The 17,119-nt window shown below is 48.3% G+C and overlaps 6 protein-coding genes across 6 annotated transcripts; 3 read left to right on the plus strand and 3 right to left on the minus strand.

Annotated features, from left to right (window-relative positions):
- Nucleotides 1–1,731: 1,731 nt before the first annotated feature.
- T069G_09361 (FAD binding domain-containing protein) lies at nucleotides 1,732–3,152 on the plus strand (the record flags this gene model as incomplete). The annotated part of the gene is made up of 2 exons (XM_056176571.1): nucleotides 1,732–2,221; nucleotides 2,320–3,152. 2 exons carry the CDS (start codon nucleotides 1,732–1,734, stop codon nucleotides 3,150–3,152), a joined length of 1,323 nt encoding a protein of 440 aa, XP_056025049.1.
- Nucleotides 3,153–3,334: 182 nt separating this feature from the next.
- On the minus strand, nucleotides 3,335–5,316 carry T069G_09362 (dehydratase family domain-containing protein; the record flags this gene model as incomplete). The annotated part of the gene is made up of 3 exons (XM_056176572.1): nucleotides 3,335–4,537; nucleotides 4,586–4,797; nucleotides 4,869–5,316. 3 exons carry the CDS (start codon nucleotides 5,314–5,316, stop codon nucleotides 3,335–3,337), a joined length of 1,863 nt encoding a protein of 620 aa, XP_056025050.1.
- Nucleotides 5,317–6,609: 1,293 nt separating this feature from the next.
- On the plus strand, nucleotides 6,610–8,178 carry T069G_09363 (major facilitator superfamily domain-containing protein; the record flags this gene model as incomplete). Its single annotated transcript, XM_056176573.1, has 4 exons — nucleotides 6,610–6,622; nucleotides 6,735–6,971; nucleotides 7,108–7,200; nucleotides 7,259–8,178. The coding sequence occupies 4 exons, from the start codon at nucleotides 6,610–6,612 to the stop codon at nucleotides 8,176–8,178; spliced, it is 1,263 nt and encodes a 420-aa protein (XP_056025051.1).
- A 120-nt stretch (nucleotides 8,179–8,298) lies between these two features.
- T069G_09364 (uncharacterized protein) lies at nucleotides 8,299–8,863 on the minus strand (the record flags this gene model as incomplete). Its single annotated transcript, XM_056176574.1, has 2 exons — nucleotides 8,299–8,746; nucleotides 8,805–8,863. 2 exons carry the CDS (start codon nucleotides 8,861–8,863, stop codon nucleotides 8,299–8,301), a joined length of 507 nt encoding a protein of 168 aa, XP_056025052.1.
- A 2,420-nt stretch (nucleotides 8,864–11,283) lies between these two features.
- On the minus strand, nucleotides 11,284–13,731 carry T069G_09365 (arsenical pump membrane protein domain-containing protein; the record flags this gene model as incomplete). Its single annotated transcript, XM_056176575.1, has 3 exons — nucleotides 11,284–11,628; nucleotides 11,678–13,578; nucleotides 13,644–13,731. 3 exons carry the CDS (start codon nucleotides 13,729–13,731, stop codon nucleotides 11,284–11,286), a joined length of 2,334 nt encoding a protein of 777 aa, XP_056025053.1.
- Nucleotides 13,732–15,056: 1,325 nt separating this feature from the next.
- T069G_09366 (uncharacterized protein) lies at nucleotides 15,057–16,716 on the plus strand (the record flags this gene model as incomplete). The annotated part of the gene is made up of 5 exons (XM_056176576.1): nucleotides 15,057–15,229; nucleotides 15,364–15,500; nucleotides 15,596–15,748; nucleotides 15,827–16,312; nucleotides 16,376–16,716. 5 exons carry the CDS (start codon nucleotides 15,057–15,059, stop codon nucleotides 16,714–16,716), a joined length of 1,290 nt encoding a protein of 429 aa, XP_056025054.1.
- Between the last annotated feature and the right edge of the window lie 403 nt (nucleotides 16,717–17,119).

The raw sequence follows: 17,119 nt of genomic DNA on the forward strand, positions 1-17,119 counted from the left end.
TATCTACTCTGCGATGACGTAACGAGTTTTCGGAACATCTTCTCCGCACAGCCTCTGCTAAATTCAAACTTGTCTTAACCACGGTATATCGGAAATCTTCTCTCCATCAGGGCGGATCCATTGGCCCCATCCCAACGCTCTAGCAGGCCGCTTGTGGCTTCAGCGTTAGGCTTTTCAACAACTCGGACAGGGCGAGTTTGCACGTTGAAACTCTCTTTGTCTTTAACGAGCAAGACGGGGCTTCCGGTATGCAAGCCCTGCTTACACGGGAGATCACCATTCGTGGTACCGGCCCCTGCTCCACTCTTCTTCAACGGTCGGCTCCAAAGCAATTTATGCAAACGTGGCTTAGTGGACACTCGGCATCGTGGTTGACCCTGCGCAGGAGGGATGGGCTCCGAGAAGAGGAGGGGGATGGAGTTGTTTGGGATTGGACTGTCTGTTGAGCGTTCTGGACGGAGGCACACCACCCGACTTACACGGACACGCTACCCTACACCTCTAGCCAAGACGGTTGAAAACTACGTCCATATGCCCTTTTCAAAAGCGAATGACACTGTCCACATCAGAGAGATAATGATTGTGCAAAATTGTATATGGTGAGAGTTGTATGTTAGTAACGATGCTTGCTTCTCGTTGGAATTGCGGGAATAAAAACCTCGTCGCTGTTTGAATCTGAGGCAATTTTCCCTTTTATTACCGCGAGATGTATGGCTCGATATTCCCGTCTGAAGAGCTTATAACCGAATGACGTCAGGCGGGAAAGTTAATAAATAACTTAAAGACTGACATCCTTCATTTCAATTCAATTGACTGGCGTCTTAGGGTAACCAATACATCTCGGGATGTTCTGCAGACGATTGTCAAAGCCGGATTAACCCCGCAGACATTGACGGCTGTCTCTCATCTCCACTTTGCATCCTGTTGTTGGGGTAAAGAATAAGCTCACCGTTATTGCTCAGCTCAGCTTCTCGAAATCTTGGGAAATAAATCGCCGAAAACTGATTACATGTACTCACCAGGCACGCAGCTTCGTAATTTCACTCCTCCGAAGTCTTGGCTAGACCTAGCCATGTCGATCAACCATGAGCAAATCCCACATTGTTAGCTGTCAATCACTGTCCAGTACCATCTCCCCACGTGGCAAAGAGATCGTCAATCTATTTGGATGATCCCTGTGATATTTTAGACGCATCCTTGGCATCTTCTAAATGCTTATAGTTTTGAGCTGAGAATCGGTCATTAAAGTAACGTAACGCTCCTTGCTCTCACCGTGAGCCCTAGTAATAACCCTGTTGGTTGCTACACACTAAATCGCTGTTAGTTTTCTTATTTACACCGAATAACCATGATCAGATACTCCTTCAGCCCTAGTAATAGCGCTGGTAGACCCCCTAGATGCTTACAGGTAGCCTAAAAACTGAGATGAGCGCTGCTCTATAATTGCTGCTATAAGCATAGTTAGTGTCTCAGATTCGGGTATCCGCTGCTCACATGGATCTGAATCAAGTGAATATACCGAATCAAATAAATGGAATAAATGGGTTGCTTCATGCAGCTTGGCCCTGACGCTAAGGAAGGAAGCCACCCTGGCTAGATGCAATCTAATATATAAGACGACCTGCTAAAGTCGCCATCTTGACCAGACCGCTCGTCCCCCCAACAACATCTATATATATGTATTTACCTCAACACTGCACGTAAATATCGCAACTCAATTCTCTCAGCACAATGGATGGCCAAGGAGATCGTCCATCATTCGACATAGCCATCGTGGGCGCAGGCGTTGTGGGCGTCCACGTCGCGATCGGCCTTTTAGACCGAGGTATTCCATTCACTATATACGAACAATCCACCGAATTGACAGAGATGGGGGCTGGCATCACAATTACTTCCACCATTGCCCAATCCTTGGCAACTCTACACCCTGAAGCTACACAACATTTACTCAAAGTCTCAAAATCGATGAGCAACATCAACTTGGTCAATGGCTCTAGGGACGATCTAAGCCTTCGCCCTTCAGATCAGCTGTACGATCTAGTGATCTCGCCGTACGAATTCCATGCGGCTCACCGTGCTAAATTGGTAGAGGGCTTGCTTCAGCTTATTCCTAAAGAGCGTATCAAGCTAGGGAAGCGCATAGAGGCAATTGTCGAGAGAGGAGATGATGAGAAACTTCTCCTTCAGTTTGCTGATGGTACTACAGCTGAGGCCGACGCAGGTATGACGATCAGCACGCCATTGTTCGAGATGAACATGGCCGTATGAGCTTCCGTTATGTCAAAAATACTGATTCATCTCCTCTTTCGACTTCTTTAGTTATTGGATGCGATGGTATCAAGTCTCGTGTTCGACAAATTGTCGGAGGCTCGGACAACCCATCATCCTTCGCCCATTACTCTAATATGAGTGCTTACCGCGGCCTAATTACCATGGACAAAGCCACAGCAGCCCTAGGCCAGCTTGTTAAAGACCCCGTTTGGTATTTAGGTCAAGGCGCTTCCATGGTGACATACGCAATTCTCGGCCCAGGGGGCATCCCATTCCTTAACGTGGTGGCTTATGTGCACGATGAACAAGACTCGCTCAGCTTGGACAGCTTAGTATCCGAGGGAAACAAAGAAGATGTTGAGGCGGCCTTTTCCAAGTTTGGATCTTCTGTGAAGGACGTGATAAAAGCCTTGCCGGATAAGCTCAACCGCTGGGCTCTATTTGACAGCTACGTCCACCCACTCCCGTCCTATGCCTATGGGCGTACAGTCCTCGCAGGAGATGCTGCCCATCCGTCAACGCCTCATATTGGATCAGGAGCTGGTATGGGTATCGAAGAGGCATTGATTCTAGCGGAACTCCTAAAATCAGCTACAGAGCGCTTAGGTGCGTCCGAAGGCTCTACAACCAGGCGGAAATTACTCGAGGCGGCTTTCAAGGCATATAGTGATATTCGACGGCCAAGAACACAGTGGATAGTTGCCCAGAGCCGCACCATAGGAATCATGTCGCAGGGGCGGCACGAGGAGATGGGAACCGATTTTGACAATTACGGCATATATCTCAGGGAAAAGATAGGCAAACTCCAGGCCTATGATTGGAAAGACTCAATCAGACAAGCTGTTGATCAGTTTGAGCGCGAATTAGGGGCTTCTGTTTGATCTTGAAGCGACGAGCGGTTTTAGCTGCCTCCCGTCTTCACGTCTACTAGAGCGTACAGCCATGAATGGCATCTTTGGGCACACAATTAATCGCAGCTCCAAAAATTAACGCCTCCAACTAATCTTGACACATCGAGGTTTCCAGAAGACCTATCAAAAGCGTGTGACATATGTGTATTAATTTATTGATCTGCTCCATTAGCAGTCAAGAAATCAAAATCGACACCATCTTGGGCCTGCATCACACTCTTCTCATACAGACCTCTATATCCACGAGCCGATCGTCTCTTAGATTCTGCAGGGCCCTGAGCTTCCAGCCTTCCGTCTAACCTTGCTTTTCTATCCGCTATCCTTCTGGTGATCTGATCTTCACCCATCTCCACTTGAAGTATTCTGTTTTCAACATCACAGTATATAATGTCGCCATCTCTCACAATGGCGAGGACACTCTCTGGCAAAGCAGCTTCGGGCGAAATATGCAACACAATGCTTCCTCCCGCCGTGCCAGACATGCGCCCATCCGACAACCGCAGCATATCTTTGACCCCACGAGCGGCGAGCTTGCGTGGGATGGGTATAAGACCTGCCTCTGGCATACCTGGACTTGTGAAGCCAATAGGCCCTATGCCCTGTAAGATTAAAACACAATTTTCATCAACATCGAGATCCGGATCGTCGATACGCTTGGCAAGGTCTTCAGGACCGGCAAACACCACGGCTCGCCCTCTGTGGTTGAGTAGATGGCGATACTTGCTGGCACTAGCTTTGATAACGGCACCATCCGGAGCAATGTTGCCATACAACACCACTAGGCTTGACGATGGATACAAGGGATTGTCCAATGGCCGAATAATCTGAGTAGAAAACGGAAACGAGCGAAAATTCTCAGCATCCAGAGCTTGACCAAGTGTTTCTCCAGTTATTGTCAGGGCATCTAGCTTCAAGAGAGGCCGTAACGTATTGAATAGAGCAGGAATGCCGCCAGCGTTGTGTAAATCCGTCATATAATTGTCACCACTGGGCTTGAGGTCGACAATCAATGGTGTCTTTCTTCCTATCTCATCCACTGTCTTTAGAGTAATTTTGCCGTAAACATCTGGATGCCGATTTGCAATGGCGAGGAGATGCACTATACCGTTGGTTGAGCCTCCAATTGCTTGCAAAACGGTGATGGCGTTGTGAAAAGATGCTTCAGAGAGGATCGACTGAGGTGTGCGCTTGTACTTGGCTGCTCCAATGGCATTTGCACCGGTCTGCTCAGCTATCCTTAGTCGAGCGCTTGAGACCGCGGGAGCAGTTGCGCCTCCTCGAAGTGGTATAAGTCCAAGAGCAGCCGTAAGGCACGCAATGGTGCTCGCCGTGCCCATGACGCCGCAAGTTCCAGCCTAATCAATGATAAGTTTTAGAGTTTATCATAGGGAAATGAATCTTACCGTCGGAGCAAGTTCCTCATTCAGAGCTGAAATATCCTCGATATCAATCTCGTTTGCGCGGAAAGCAGCCCAGTTATTGCGGCAGTCTGTACAAGCACCGATGCGGCCTCCTCGAAAGCTTCCCGGCATCATTGGCCCTGTTATCAGAGGCAATATGGGCTTGTTGGCAGATATGCCTCCCATGAGCTGAGCCGGAACTGTCTTGTCGCATCCTAAGCTCAAGAGTTCACATCAGTTAAACAGGTACTGAGAGGAGTTTGGCAACAGCAGAGCTGGAACCCACCACCGATAACAATGCACGCATCCACTGGCTGCGCTTTAATCATCTCTTCGGTATCCATGCTCATAAGATTACGCAAGAACATGCTCGTAGGTGAAGAAAAGGATTCGTGGATACTGATAGTCGGGAACTCAATGGCCAGCCCACCGTTGAGCTGGACACCCCTCTTTGCAGCCTCGATGAGCTGCGGGACATTGCCATGACAAGGATTGAAGCCGGAGTAAGTGTTGATTATGCCAATGATTGGTCTTGAGAGCGCATCCTCGCTGTATCCGAGCGCTTTAATGAAGACTTTGCGAAGAAATAGGGAGAAATGAGGGTCGCCATAGTTTGATAAGCCTTGCCTCATGCCGACTGCGGGCTGGATGGACCGAGAGAGGTCATAGTCGGCCATTGGATCTGGAGCGCCACTGCTCTGGCCTTCATTTTTGGCATCTTTTTGGCTCGCCATATTTCAACGTTTCCGCTGCGGAACTGTTTGATGATGTTCCCGATATGGACAGTCTTGGTGTTTCTGTGTTGGCGATTGCGTGATCTCGAACCAAATCACCGTTGGCGGGGGATCAGCTCTAATTGTGGAGGGGTTGTTTCTGGCGGATATGTATCCGAGTTTAATCGAGTCTTTGAACCATGCCCGTCGGCAGTAGCCACGACGATTTTGCATCGTTTATCTGAATCAAATTTCTGACTTACAGGCATATTCCTCATCCTGTCTGTTGTAATTATTACCAAATTCCGCAATGATGTAGATATGTCTGCTACCTCAGTGACCAATACCTCTCATCTATCACCGGGTATAAGCCAAACCAACTGCTTGTTTGCTCAAGGCGTAACTGAGGTTTCTATTTCAGCTCGGTTGGCATTTGGATGCGCAACAGAAGTATCTGTTTGATGATGCCTATTTCGTCTTCTACTGTTTAATATTGCGCCCCGTAACTAGGTGCTCGGCAACATCCAAGTTCCTGCCGACAGCCTAATGCTCTAGCTTACCGATTGGTTGGTTGACTGCATTACAGATCAGCCAAGATTAAGAAGAAGCCCACTTTCGGTGATAGAGCAATCAACCATGTATTATTACTCACAAAGCTATCAAAGCCATGGAATAAAACATCCAAATCAAGTAAGAATCTTGCTGTGGCTCCCGTCGATATTTCTGTTAGTCATAACTTCTGAGTCCGGCGCTTTCCGTGATGGGTCCAAACGAAGGCAACAAGGAGAGCAAAAAAAAAAAAAAAAAAAAGCTCCAGCTGCTTATCCCATGCCGCCGCCGGCCTACCCAATCTAGCGTAATGGCTTTGTTGCTACTATTACTATCACTCCGACGAACGACGCTTCTTGTTCTTCCTTCCGATACCCATCGGATATTTCTTCTGAGGTCTGGTATATATCATTCTCATATATATCTTGCAAATAATTCCACATTGAAATAATTCCACATGCCCAAAACTAATGAATAACCACGACTTTGCATTACAAACCTCCATGTCATGGTTCCTGTAGGGCGTGCAGCTCACTAACACTAAGAATCCACTTCTTGTAATGGCGTGTCTCGCCTGCTCTCGGCACCGATAGTCTAATCCATAATTTTTTTTTCTCTAGTCCGAAAGATGTTAATAAAAGCTCCCCCGTACCCGTTTCCTAAAAACTGGGAACCTCGTTATTCGTCTGTGATTTCATTGTTAATTTGTTTCTTCTTGTGCCTTGTAGACTTGCAGAATCTCTCGTGCTTAGATATACCCCAAAAATGACAGCGAGCGGTTCGTCCCTCTCTCCCTCGTGCATGACTCCACAGTATCCCCCCGGATTTCATGCCTTACTTTCTATATTCCCCTTATTCTTTCATCATAGACTAACAGCTTGTATATATAGCGGTGCTAACGATTGACGACCTTTCAATAACCACATACCCCGATGGCGGTCTCCAAGCATGGCTCGTCGTCCTCGGCTCTTGGGCCTGCATGATCCCCTCTATGGGGCTCCTCAACACCATGGCCGTGTTGCAGGCCAGATTATCAGAAAATGAGTTGCGGAATCTTCCAGAATCGACAATTGGTTGGATTCTGAGCAGCTATGCCTTTTTTCTCTACTTTTGCGGAGCGCAAGTTGGTATGTTATGTCCTTCGTTTCTTTCTCGGTTGGCACACTTGAATGTCAGTTTCTTATGAAGCAATACAGAAGACAGAAGAGCCTTGGCGAGTGAGGTAAGTTGACATGTGTGTGTTGCTAACAATCGTCTCTTTAGGTCCAATCTTCGACGCATATGATGTCAAGTATCTGGTAATCCCAGGGAATATCGGCATTGTCATTTCCATGATGCTGATCGGGCTATGCAAAGGTCAGCATATTCTCCCTATTCTCTTCAACTCCTGTATTATACTGACTATCAATCTCAGAATTCTACCAATTCTTCCTCTGCTTCGGCCTCCTCGGCGGCGCCTCAGCCTCCCTGCTCTTCAATCCAGCCATTGCCATCATCGGCCACTACTTCGACAAGCGCCGTGCTCTGGCAACAGGAATTGCTTGCACCGCCGGTGGCCTCGGAGGCATCGTGTTCCCTCTCATCATTCTATATCTCACCCCGCAGATCGGCTTCCCCTGGGCCACCCGCATCATCGCCTTCATATGCCTGGTCATGGGCTGCATCTCCGTCTGCCTGATGAAGAAGCGACTGCCTCACAACAAGAACACCAGCACTCGTATCGGCAGCTCCATCGACTTCAAAGCCCTTCGCGATCCCAAATATGCTCTCACCACCCTCGCCGTCTTCCTTGTCGAATTCGCCGTCTTCATCCCCTACACGTACATCTCTTCTTACGCCATCCACGCCGGTATGCCCACTCAGCGAGCATATCTCCTCAACGCTCTCGTCAACGTCGGTGCAATTCCCGGCCGTGCTTTGCCAGGTTACGCTGCCGATCGCTTCGGTGCCTTTAATGTACTTGCCATCTGCTCCACCACATGTGCAGCCTTGATATTCGCGCTTTGGTACACCGCCGGCACCAATGAGGCTGCCATATACTCTTTTACCGTGCTGTATGGTTTCTGGTCTGGTGCCGCGATTAGTATCACGCCGGTTTGCATTAGTCGAGTCTGCAATATTGAAGACATCGGCAAGCGGACTGGCACGGCCTTTTTCATCGCAAGCTTCGGTGTGCTCATTGGCCTTCCAATCGCGGGAGCCATCTTGAAAACAGATGGCGGCTCCTACAACGGAGTCATTATTTTCGCAGGCGTTTTCTACGCCGCCACTGTTGCTACGCTTTACCTTGCCCGTGGCGTGGCTGCTGGCTGGGGACTCAAAGTCATCTTCTAATAGATTAACTACAAGGTAAGAACTGGAGTGAACGCCTAGGATATAAAACGTATCCTCATATAATCCCAAAAAAGAAAGAAATAGAAACAAAATAGAAACAAAACTATCCAAACAGCGCCATTATTTGAGTGATACAAGATTCCATTTCTTGCGTCCTCCCCTTTTACCCTTTATCTCATTGCCTGTTGGCTTTTTGGTCTCTGTTGGCTCTTCGGTCTCTGTTGGCTCTTCCTCATCTGTCATCTCTGTCGGCCCTACTGTGTCTAACAACAGTTCAAGAGCCATTCGGGGACCAGTTACTCGAGGACCAGCTACTCGCGGCCCAGCTACCGATTGCTTCTTGTTTGGAGGATGGTCGATAATTCGCAGACTAGCCACCGAATTCCTCTTGTTTGGAGGAGGGTCGGCTACCTTACGCGGTGCCCCGGAACCTTTCAACGAAGGGAAACTCTCCTTCTTGACCCAAATGGGAGCCTTCTTTGGTGCCAGGTCATGGCGAATCGGTGGGGGAATGTCTGGTTCCTCATTTACAAACCAGCTGGGGTCCGGAGGTGGCACGTTATTCACACTAGGAAGTTTTGTTAGCCCCAGCTCAATGATAGGATGGATGAATAGTCAACACTTACGCATTTGCCCGTCCGTGCAAATGAGGTTCGGTAAGGCGCTGCCAGTCGTATCTAGCCATAGTAGCATACTCAAACAGCGCCCGAACCCCCCCAAGTCTATGCTTCGCTCCCAAATCCCCCGCCCTCCTCCCATCGTAATCGATGATTTCTTGATTAGCATTGTTCTCCGAAAGTAAATAGAGCGTCTCGACAAGACGTTCCTCCAAATCTGGGGCGGTTTGTCCAACAGCTTCGTGTAAGGGCGTCCGGCCTCGTAAATCCACTCCGTTCACGTCGGCACCCCTTTTTATGAGATCCCTAACCACAGTATGATGTCCAAATCGGCAAGCCATGTGAAGAACCGTGCTTCCCGTAGTCTCGCAAACGACTAGATTACCGCGGTGCGATCTTAATCTCGCAAACTGTTTCATTTTCTTCAACAGAAAAGCCAAAATTTCATCGTGATCTTGAGCCATGGCATGAACAACGGGAAGATTGCCCTGTCCATCTGCCTGGAATACACGTGCCTTTCTCTCGACCAAGGATGATACGACTGAAGCGTATCCACTAGCAGCTGCAAAATGGAGAACTCGTCGATCAATTGGAGCACAGGAAAACGACTTCCAACACTTATGACTGCATTGGTGATGGCAAGAATCCAGTGCAAGTAGGTTGCAGTCAGCACCAAAGCGCAGTAGCACGTCGACGGTTTGAAGCACTTTGGCTTCCCATTGAATCGTCTTAAAGTCTTTCTTTGGAGTATCCTCCGGTTCGCCCCAAGGTGAAAATTCCTTTTCTTTGACCTCCGTGGATACAAATTGTGCTTTCATCCTCTGGGACTTTGTTTCCCCTCCAAAATTGTTGAGATCTTTCTCTCTTTTCTGATTCTCCTCGGAGTCATTTGTTTGATCAACACTCTCGCAGGACTTATCTGCAATTTGATTCAATAGAGAGAAGAGCTCGAACTGACTCCAGGGAAGCTTATGCCGTACTGCTATGTGAATTGCTGCAAACCCAAAATCACTATGGGCATTGGGATCGGCGCCTCGTATCAAGAGATATTCAGCCATTCTGGGGAGGGCATAACTGCACGCGATGCGAAGAGGTCCATCAAGAGACCCAATCCTGTTACTAAGAAGTTGGGGAAGGGCGAGGTAGAGATGTGTAAGATCGGGATATAGCGCTTCATTTTCGTTGATCTCAGCCCCATGCTTGAGAAGCTGGATTGCGACCTTTGGGGCATCTTGAAGCAGCGCGTAGTGCAGATAAGTGAAGTTTTTGTTCCAAGGGAATAGTCTATGATAATTAACTTCAAGCTTCGAATGGATTGAGTCAAAGGTGCACTTACCCTCTTAAACGTGAGCCATGTTCTCTAAAGATTAGCCACTTTATTAAGGTCCCTGAATCATGCCTGACGGCATGGACGAAAATAAATGCAAGAGCATCATCGCGCTCATCATCGTACTTTCTTCTACGTGGTATCTCCTTCCCGAAGGCTTTGGTATAGAGAAAATCTGAAACTGCCCAATAAAGACCGTGACTGCACCGAGACAAGGAGTTCAAATCACTTCCGCTCGTGACCTCGCTGAGTATTCGGTCAAAGAGTTCGGGCGGGAGGCTACACAAACTGCTAGCTGCCGTTGTCTCTGACACTGCCGTCGACTTTGACACTCTCGTTGGCTTTGGCACCGCCGTCGGCTTTGCAGGTCGTGGTCGTGGTTGGTGAGCTCGATTCTTCCTGAAACGGGCCATGATGAGAGATATCGACAAGCTACAAAGAACCTCTTTGTGTTTTGACGTAGTAATAATCGGACCCGATGAAGTTTTGATATGGTGATAATTGGAATCGAAGGTGTTTCTTTATGGTGATGATCGAGTTTGTTTATGTGAAAGAAGAGAAAAAACAAGAAGAGGGTGTTGATCGAACGACGTTTGTTTGTTGTTCAATACGCCACAAACCTTAAGAACAGACGAAAAGCCTCGCCGCCCAACGCAATCCTAGTTGCACAGGTAACAGCCACAGATGTTCTCTGATTCACGAATTGAGTTTCGTCGCTATCATGGAAAGTGAAATCGAAGATAGCGAGCAGGTGGCTAGCAGGTGAAGCAGATGTGACGAGCTGGAAACACGAAAGAAAATAGCAGCTGGCACGAACTACGCACCGTGTGCAGCCAGTGCCAGACAAGTGGCATGTCGAGCCTAATGAATGTATCTCTTGGTTCTTAATTTGTTTTATTCATAGGCAACAGCTTGTTTCGTTTGCTGTTCCAGATGTGGATTGAAGTCTGTTTGTTGCGCACGCACTGTTACTACTCCGTGACATACGGGCATGTACGTATATTACAAAGGTCAATGCCAGGAATAAAGGCTAAAATGCTAATGGGGATATAAGAACTAAGTATCTATCTAGCTGAATATACAAACCAAACAAAATCCTCTATGCCTGGGGTGATCATATATACGCTGTCATGACTATTCATATGCTTCATACTAGGGCATTCACATTTCGTAAGGCGTCTCTTTCCGTATAATGTACACTTCTCCCACAAGAACAGTGCATCCCACAATCATGGTGATCAAAATGATTGGGATATTTACGCGGAAAAATTCCATACTTCCCACGTGAATGTGTTTTCTGGCGAGGATATCGCGCCAAAGGAGACCGGCAAGCGAAGCGCTGAACGCAGAGCTGAACGCACCATAGTTGACGCCAATTGCCATGCTGTAGACAGTTGACCAGAATGTTCGGTCGCTAATGGGAATACCGCTTCTTTGATGAATCTCTTGCCATTGCTGAATGACTCGACAAAGTAATATCGTGGTCCCGATATTTGTTCCTGCGAACTGAAAGGTTGTTAGCTAATTCCCGAATCACATGATGGCATATACGTACGTTGCACAGGACAACGGAAAGAAAGCCCATGCCTCCTATGGCACCAACTGTCCCTGTTCTATTGACCCAGTGGTCCCATCCGTGAGCAAAAACTGGCACCCAGCCCTTTGTAACAAGCCCTTGAACAAGGACAAACATGCAAAAGGCGAAAGGGACAAGCGCGAATGGCAAGTGGAGAGCGACAGTAGTAGCTGTGGGAAATGTCTCCTGGCACCATCTAAGCGCATCTTGACCTAGAGACATCAAAGTAGCTGGTCCGCGGGGCCGTTGAATAGATGCCAGCGACTTTTGACGGCTTTTCTCCACATCTTCTTCTAACGTAGACACGAAAAGTCCTTCAACGGGGGAACTTGTGCCGGGTTGGTTGAGGGTGCTCTTCTCCTCAAGCGAACTGATCTCGCTCTTCGAATTTTGTTGTTCTTGTGTATCCATGTCTGCATGTGGTGATAGCCTTGAGGGATCCATATGAGCGGACGACGCAGCGCCAATACTACGACCACCAGTATCCTCTGTCAAGCGAACTGTCGGGGGCGGGACATGGCCAGTGGCATGAACAGGTGAATTGGGGTTACCTCCACCCTTGTTCTGAGCTTTTTGAACAGACTCGTCGACCCCGTCAACAGTGTTCAGACCTTGAGATTGAACCTCTGTAGAGTCGAATTTAGGAGTGGAGCAATCTTTCTCACAGTCCGTAGTATCTTGAAGCTCGATCTCAGTAACTGGTGGCCGTCTCGCTTCTTCGGCTTGTCGAAAGATTCTCTCAGCATGTGCAATTTCAAATTCCTCTCTACCCTTTCTTGCAATCTCACGCGTTTCTTTTCGATGGTACCATCCTGAGCCAAGATCCCAACAGAACATGACAAAAGCCGCTGGTAGAGTAACCCAAAATACCGGATGGGCACCGCTCTTGGAACCCGTAGCGTTGAGCGTTAGGACAGTGATGAGGGTGGCAGCCATGATTAGGGTGCCAAATGCGGCCCCAGGTTTGTCTAGAAACGGATTCATGATTTCCTCCAACGATAGCAGCTGCCCTTGCTCGTTATTGGCGAGGTCGGCCTCATCCGCGTCGGTGTGGCCCCTTGCGTGTGGGATGTTGGGGTTGACGGGTTTCTTGGCCTTGATTTCTTCTGGAAGCTCATGCATCTCGATCTTGTGTGGAATGAGGTCTGTATCTGCAAATACAAAGTAGAGTAAGAAAGGAAAGAGAACAATAACGGTGGCGATAACTGGGACAATCATGTTGGCAGTATAGTGTATGAACTTGATGTTAAAGGCTCCCGCAAGAACGAGGTTTGTCGGATTAGAAGAAACCAGAATAGCAGATGCAATATTTGCAATAGCAAACTGAGTGAAGATCCATGCTCTGGGATGAGTAATGTTTCTTGATACTCGTGTCATGTAGGCAAGGAACGCGGTTCCCGACAAAATGATTGGATCATTGCCAACGAGGGTGCCCAGGGCAAAGAAGAAGGCGTAGAGATAGAAGAAGAGTCGATGCCCAGCGCTACCTCCCCATTGGAGTACTTTGAATGCCAGGTACCTAATGAGCCCAGAGGCATCGATGGATATGGCGATGTAGGCCAAGGTGATGAAGAAGGCCATGACGTCGATTGGAGCAATATTGTCAGCGCCAAGGGTGCCATCGTGGACTTCCTGTCGGCCAATGGCGAGGATTGCCAATAGAAACAAATCCGCAATAAGAGGAGCCGTGACCATGTTCATGGGAAAGTTGAGCCGCACCCAGGGCTTGATCTTGCCATTGTTGTCGTCTTCGGTCAGCGAAGGAGAGCGATACTGGCGCTTTGGAATGATTCTCAGAACCCCAAGGGCATCCAAGAAGAGATTTGAGAGTTTTCTAGGAATGTAGATGGGAATATGAAACGGAAACAGGACATTGATGTCTGGCAAAGTCAGCAACATGCGTTGGTGATAATGTCAAGGCGGTGCTGGTGGCGACTCGACTTACTTGTGAGAACAAAGACTATCAACGTGACGATGGACCTCCAGTCCCTGATCTGACTTGTCGAGAGAGAATCGCCGCCATCCTGTGCCATATCGATGCTGGCAGAATCGCCGAGCCAGACGACGTTTCGTATCGCTGGCTCAAATTTGGCTGAGCGCCAGGGGAGTTGAGACGTGATGACGCTGAAGAAAATTGATCGTGTCTCACCGCCGCCGTTCTAGGTGCCCGATTGGAGCTGTAGGGCCCGCCAGTGGCTTCAGGCACCTTGTTCGGGGCTCCAGTGCACTGAGTTGAGCAGATACAGCGCTGGAGGCTTACAAGCCCCGCCAACCTCACTGAAGAGAACTGGAAGCGTCAACCTGCTTCTTCTCCGAGCACAGCGGAACCGACCAACTCTTATTCTTCTTCTCTCTTGAATCAGCCCGTCCGATCTCCACGGGGCAGTTTCTTGGCCTTCTTGGCTAATGCAAGAAGCTTTTCACGTGCATCTGACTAGAGGAGAGATTGGCACCGCCTTATGAATAGCCTCGCAGGCGTCATAATGCCAACCCTTCAAGTGGACTTGGCTACGCGTGTCGATCAGTTCCGGCTAGATTGCCACGCAGCCACGCAATCTTTCAACAGTGATGCAGAGCTAATCTGCTAAACCACCAATATGAGATGTTCCTTGGATGGGGGCGATCCGGCCCCCGGTTCTTGGCCCCCCGACGAAGATTGTTCCGCTACTCTTCCCAAGTGTGGGTGTCGGCTGAGCATCCAAAAAGCAGAAGAGAACTAGTGGCTCGAGTCTTATATTTATGAGACTACAGCTCTGGTGGTGGCCACAGTGGCGGCGACCGTTTAATTGATAAAATATCAGAGAATATTGCAGACAATAGACAATCAGCTGCCGTCAGCTTGGATCATGACCTGCAGCCTTTGCAATCATGGCTGTGTTCGTCTATGCCTCATCCAGACAACTGCAGCAGGCAATTCTATCCGATATAATATGGCGTGTTCCGTCACCTGGAACTCTCTCGCATCGCTAGGTCGTATTCTGCCTGCCCGCAGGATGGAGACCATCAACAACGAAGAATCCTTCCATTGCTTCGCCTCTACCAGCTGGGGTTTCATCACCTCGTACAGATCGTCAAATGCGGAGCTAGTTTTCCAATTGAACAACTACGAAGGCGGGAGGATTTGAGGAGCCTCATTGCAGCGAGGCGTGTTCCATATCTCCATATCTTAATATGTCCCGTCACCATCTCATCCCTTGCATATGATTCCGGAGTTTCTTACGCCAGCTGTCGGGTAAAGCTTCTGCAGAGATAGTTGGCTAGCTGGCTAAGACACTCGCCTGCTTAATAACTATTACACAACAATTACGCACTCATCATAGAGGTGTTGCGCCGAATCCATCGGCAACGTGAGAGACTGATGCCGCCTCCTTCCTGGGGCATCTCGTTGAGTGATGCCGCCGTCTCTCAGAATGGTGGGCTACAGGCATCTGTTGCATCGTCAAATACCACTACAAACTCTGTCGATGGCAGTCTACAGGTCATATGTGCATGGCCAGTATCTGGTTCATATGGTGCCGGATCGAGAGTCCTGTAAGTAAGCTGCTCGGTGCAACAACGAGCACCAGGGCCATATCACCACCTCCAAGCAGTCCGAAACAGCACCTCAAATCCCATTGGCTAAGTGCAAGTTTCGGCTTCTAATTCTTTAACCTCGTTACCAATAGATTCTACGTGCTCGTAGCAACAGCTGTGTTTGCTCGAAAGCTTGACTGGATCAAGAGTGCTGCCTTGTCTACTGCATTGCCTCTCTCAGCTTCAGCTGCAGTTCATGGCATCGTTTTGGCAGCTCTGCATCGCGACAGTAAGAAATAGATACTCGTTCTAACCCTTCTATACGTATAACTTTCCCAATAAAGAATACAGGCTAATTTGTTTCTTTTACCTTGATCATTATAGATGCTGTCGACATGGACGTATACGGTGCCTTTCAGATGTGCGCAATCGGTACCCTAGTTGTTCCACTGATGATCAAGCTCTCCAGGTCGCATGAGTATTCCACTTACATAGGTCGCCGTATAATGTTTATGTGGGCAGGCCTGGTACTCACTGGTATGTATCATTGCAGTTTGACGCTTATAGTCTACCCGATGACTACCAACGACTGACTTTGGTTCCTTTACACTATAGGACTTGTTTGTCTGGCCATTGAATTCTTCCGAGCCCAAACATTTCCCTGTCATAAGAACGGCCATTTTCCTTATGGCGAGAATACAACATGCGAATTGGTTTGCTCCGAAAATGACGGACCGTTCTCACCCATTCGAATCGGATCAGCAAACAACATTTACGTGGTTCCTGCTCCTAGAACGCTCACATTCGGCGCAGCGACCCTCGTAGCGGCCGGGTGTTGCATCCACACGGTCATCTGGATGGTGGTTATGACCGAACGTTTCAACATCAGGGCCAAGAGTTATGAGATCAATAAGCCAATCTCGGGCACCAACGGTGCAACCAAAGGTACCATGAACGATGTAAATCTCATGGTCCATGTTTTCCTCTCCGCAGCGGCGGTTCCTTTGTCTGGGTGTACTGCTGTTGCTATTATCGTTGTCGGCGAAATCAATTTCTTTAGCAATCCAGTCAATTACCAAGCTGAGCCTCTGGCAGCCATCGGTTAGTACCACAATGTTACATATTCTATGGCTTTTAAATGTAGGAGGATGCTAACACTGCAAGGTCAATGGTCAACTCTTGTTGGAACTGGTTTGGCCGCCGTCGGATCGCTTTACATTCTTCTAGCAAGGGATAGGGATGTTGAGAGTCAAGAGCCTCAACCCAATGCTAATCATAATGGAACAAGTTGCCATCATTGTCCTGAACACGGCAGCTCTCACGGGTCTTCTGCAACGAATGCTTCCTCCCGTTACAGAGATAATGCATCCCAGACTGGTATACAGATGGGAGCTATGGGTCTAGAAAGAGGTTCACCACCGCTCTTAGAAAGCAACGGCAACAGCGACAATGACCAGGATCCAGATTGCTCCGCTGTACGGATTACAAGGACATCTACTTTCTAATCTCTTGAAGCCTAATCATTGCCATCATAATCCCACACTTACATCGGTCATAATACACGCTAATCAATCCCCTGTCAACGACCTTGCAATTCAATGTTAGACAATGGCAACAATTTTATTTTCCTTTTTTTCCCCATCTCAATAAAGATGCACCGAATGAAACAAATAAATGACTATAGATAAGACACTCCAATCAACACACCAAATTTGGCTTTACCCACCATCACATGTCATGATTCCCCATCGTCGTCATTGGCTAGCCTGTTTTCGTCGATCGCGCTCACCGACGTCATCGCCGCAACACCAAGCCATCACCAAGCTAAATGCCACTTATCGAAAGCCTCCCCCCCAATGCAGCTCTCTCTCACTCAAAAGAGGAGTGACGAAAACAAGATTTATTCTA

This window comes from Trichoderma breve, chromosome 6 (genome assembly GCF_028502605.1).
Source record: "Trichoderma breve strain T069 chromosome 6, whole genome shotgun sequence".
NCBI classification, from domain to species: Eukaryota; Fungi; Ascomycota; class Sordariomycetes; order Hypocreales; family Hypocreaceae; genus Trichoderma; species Trichoderma breve.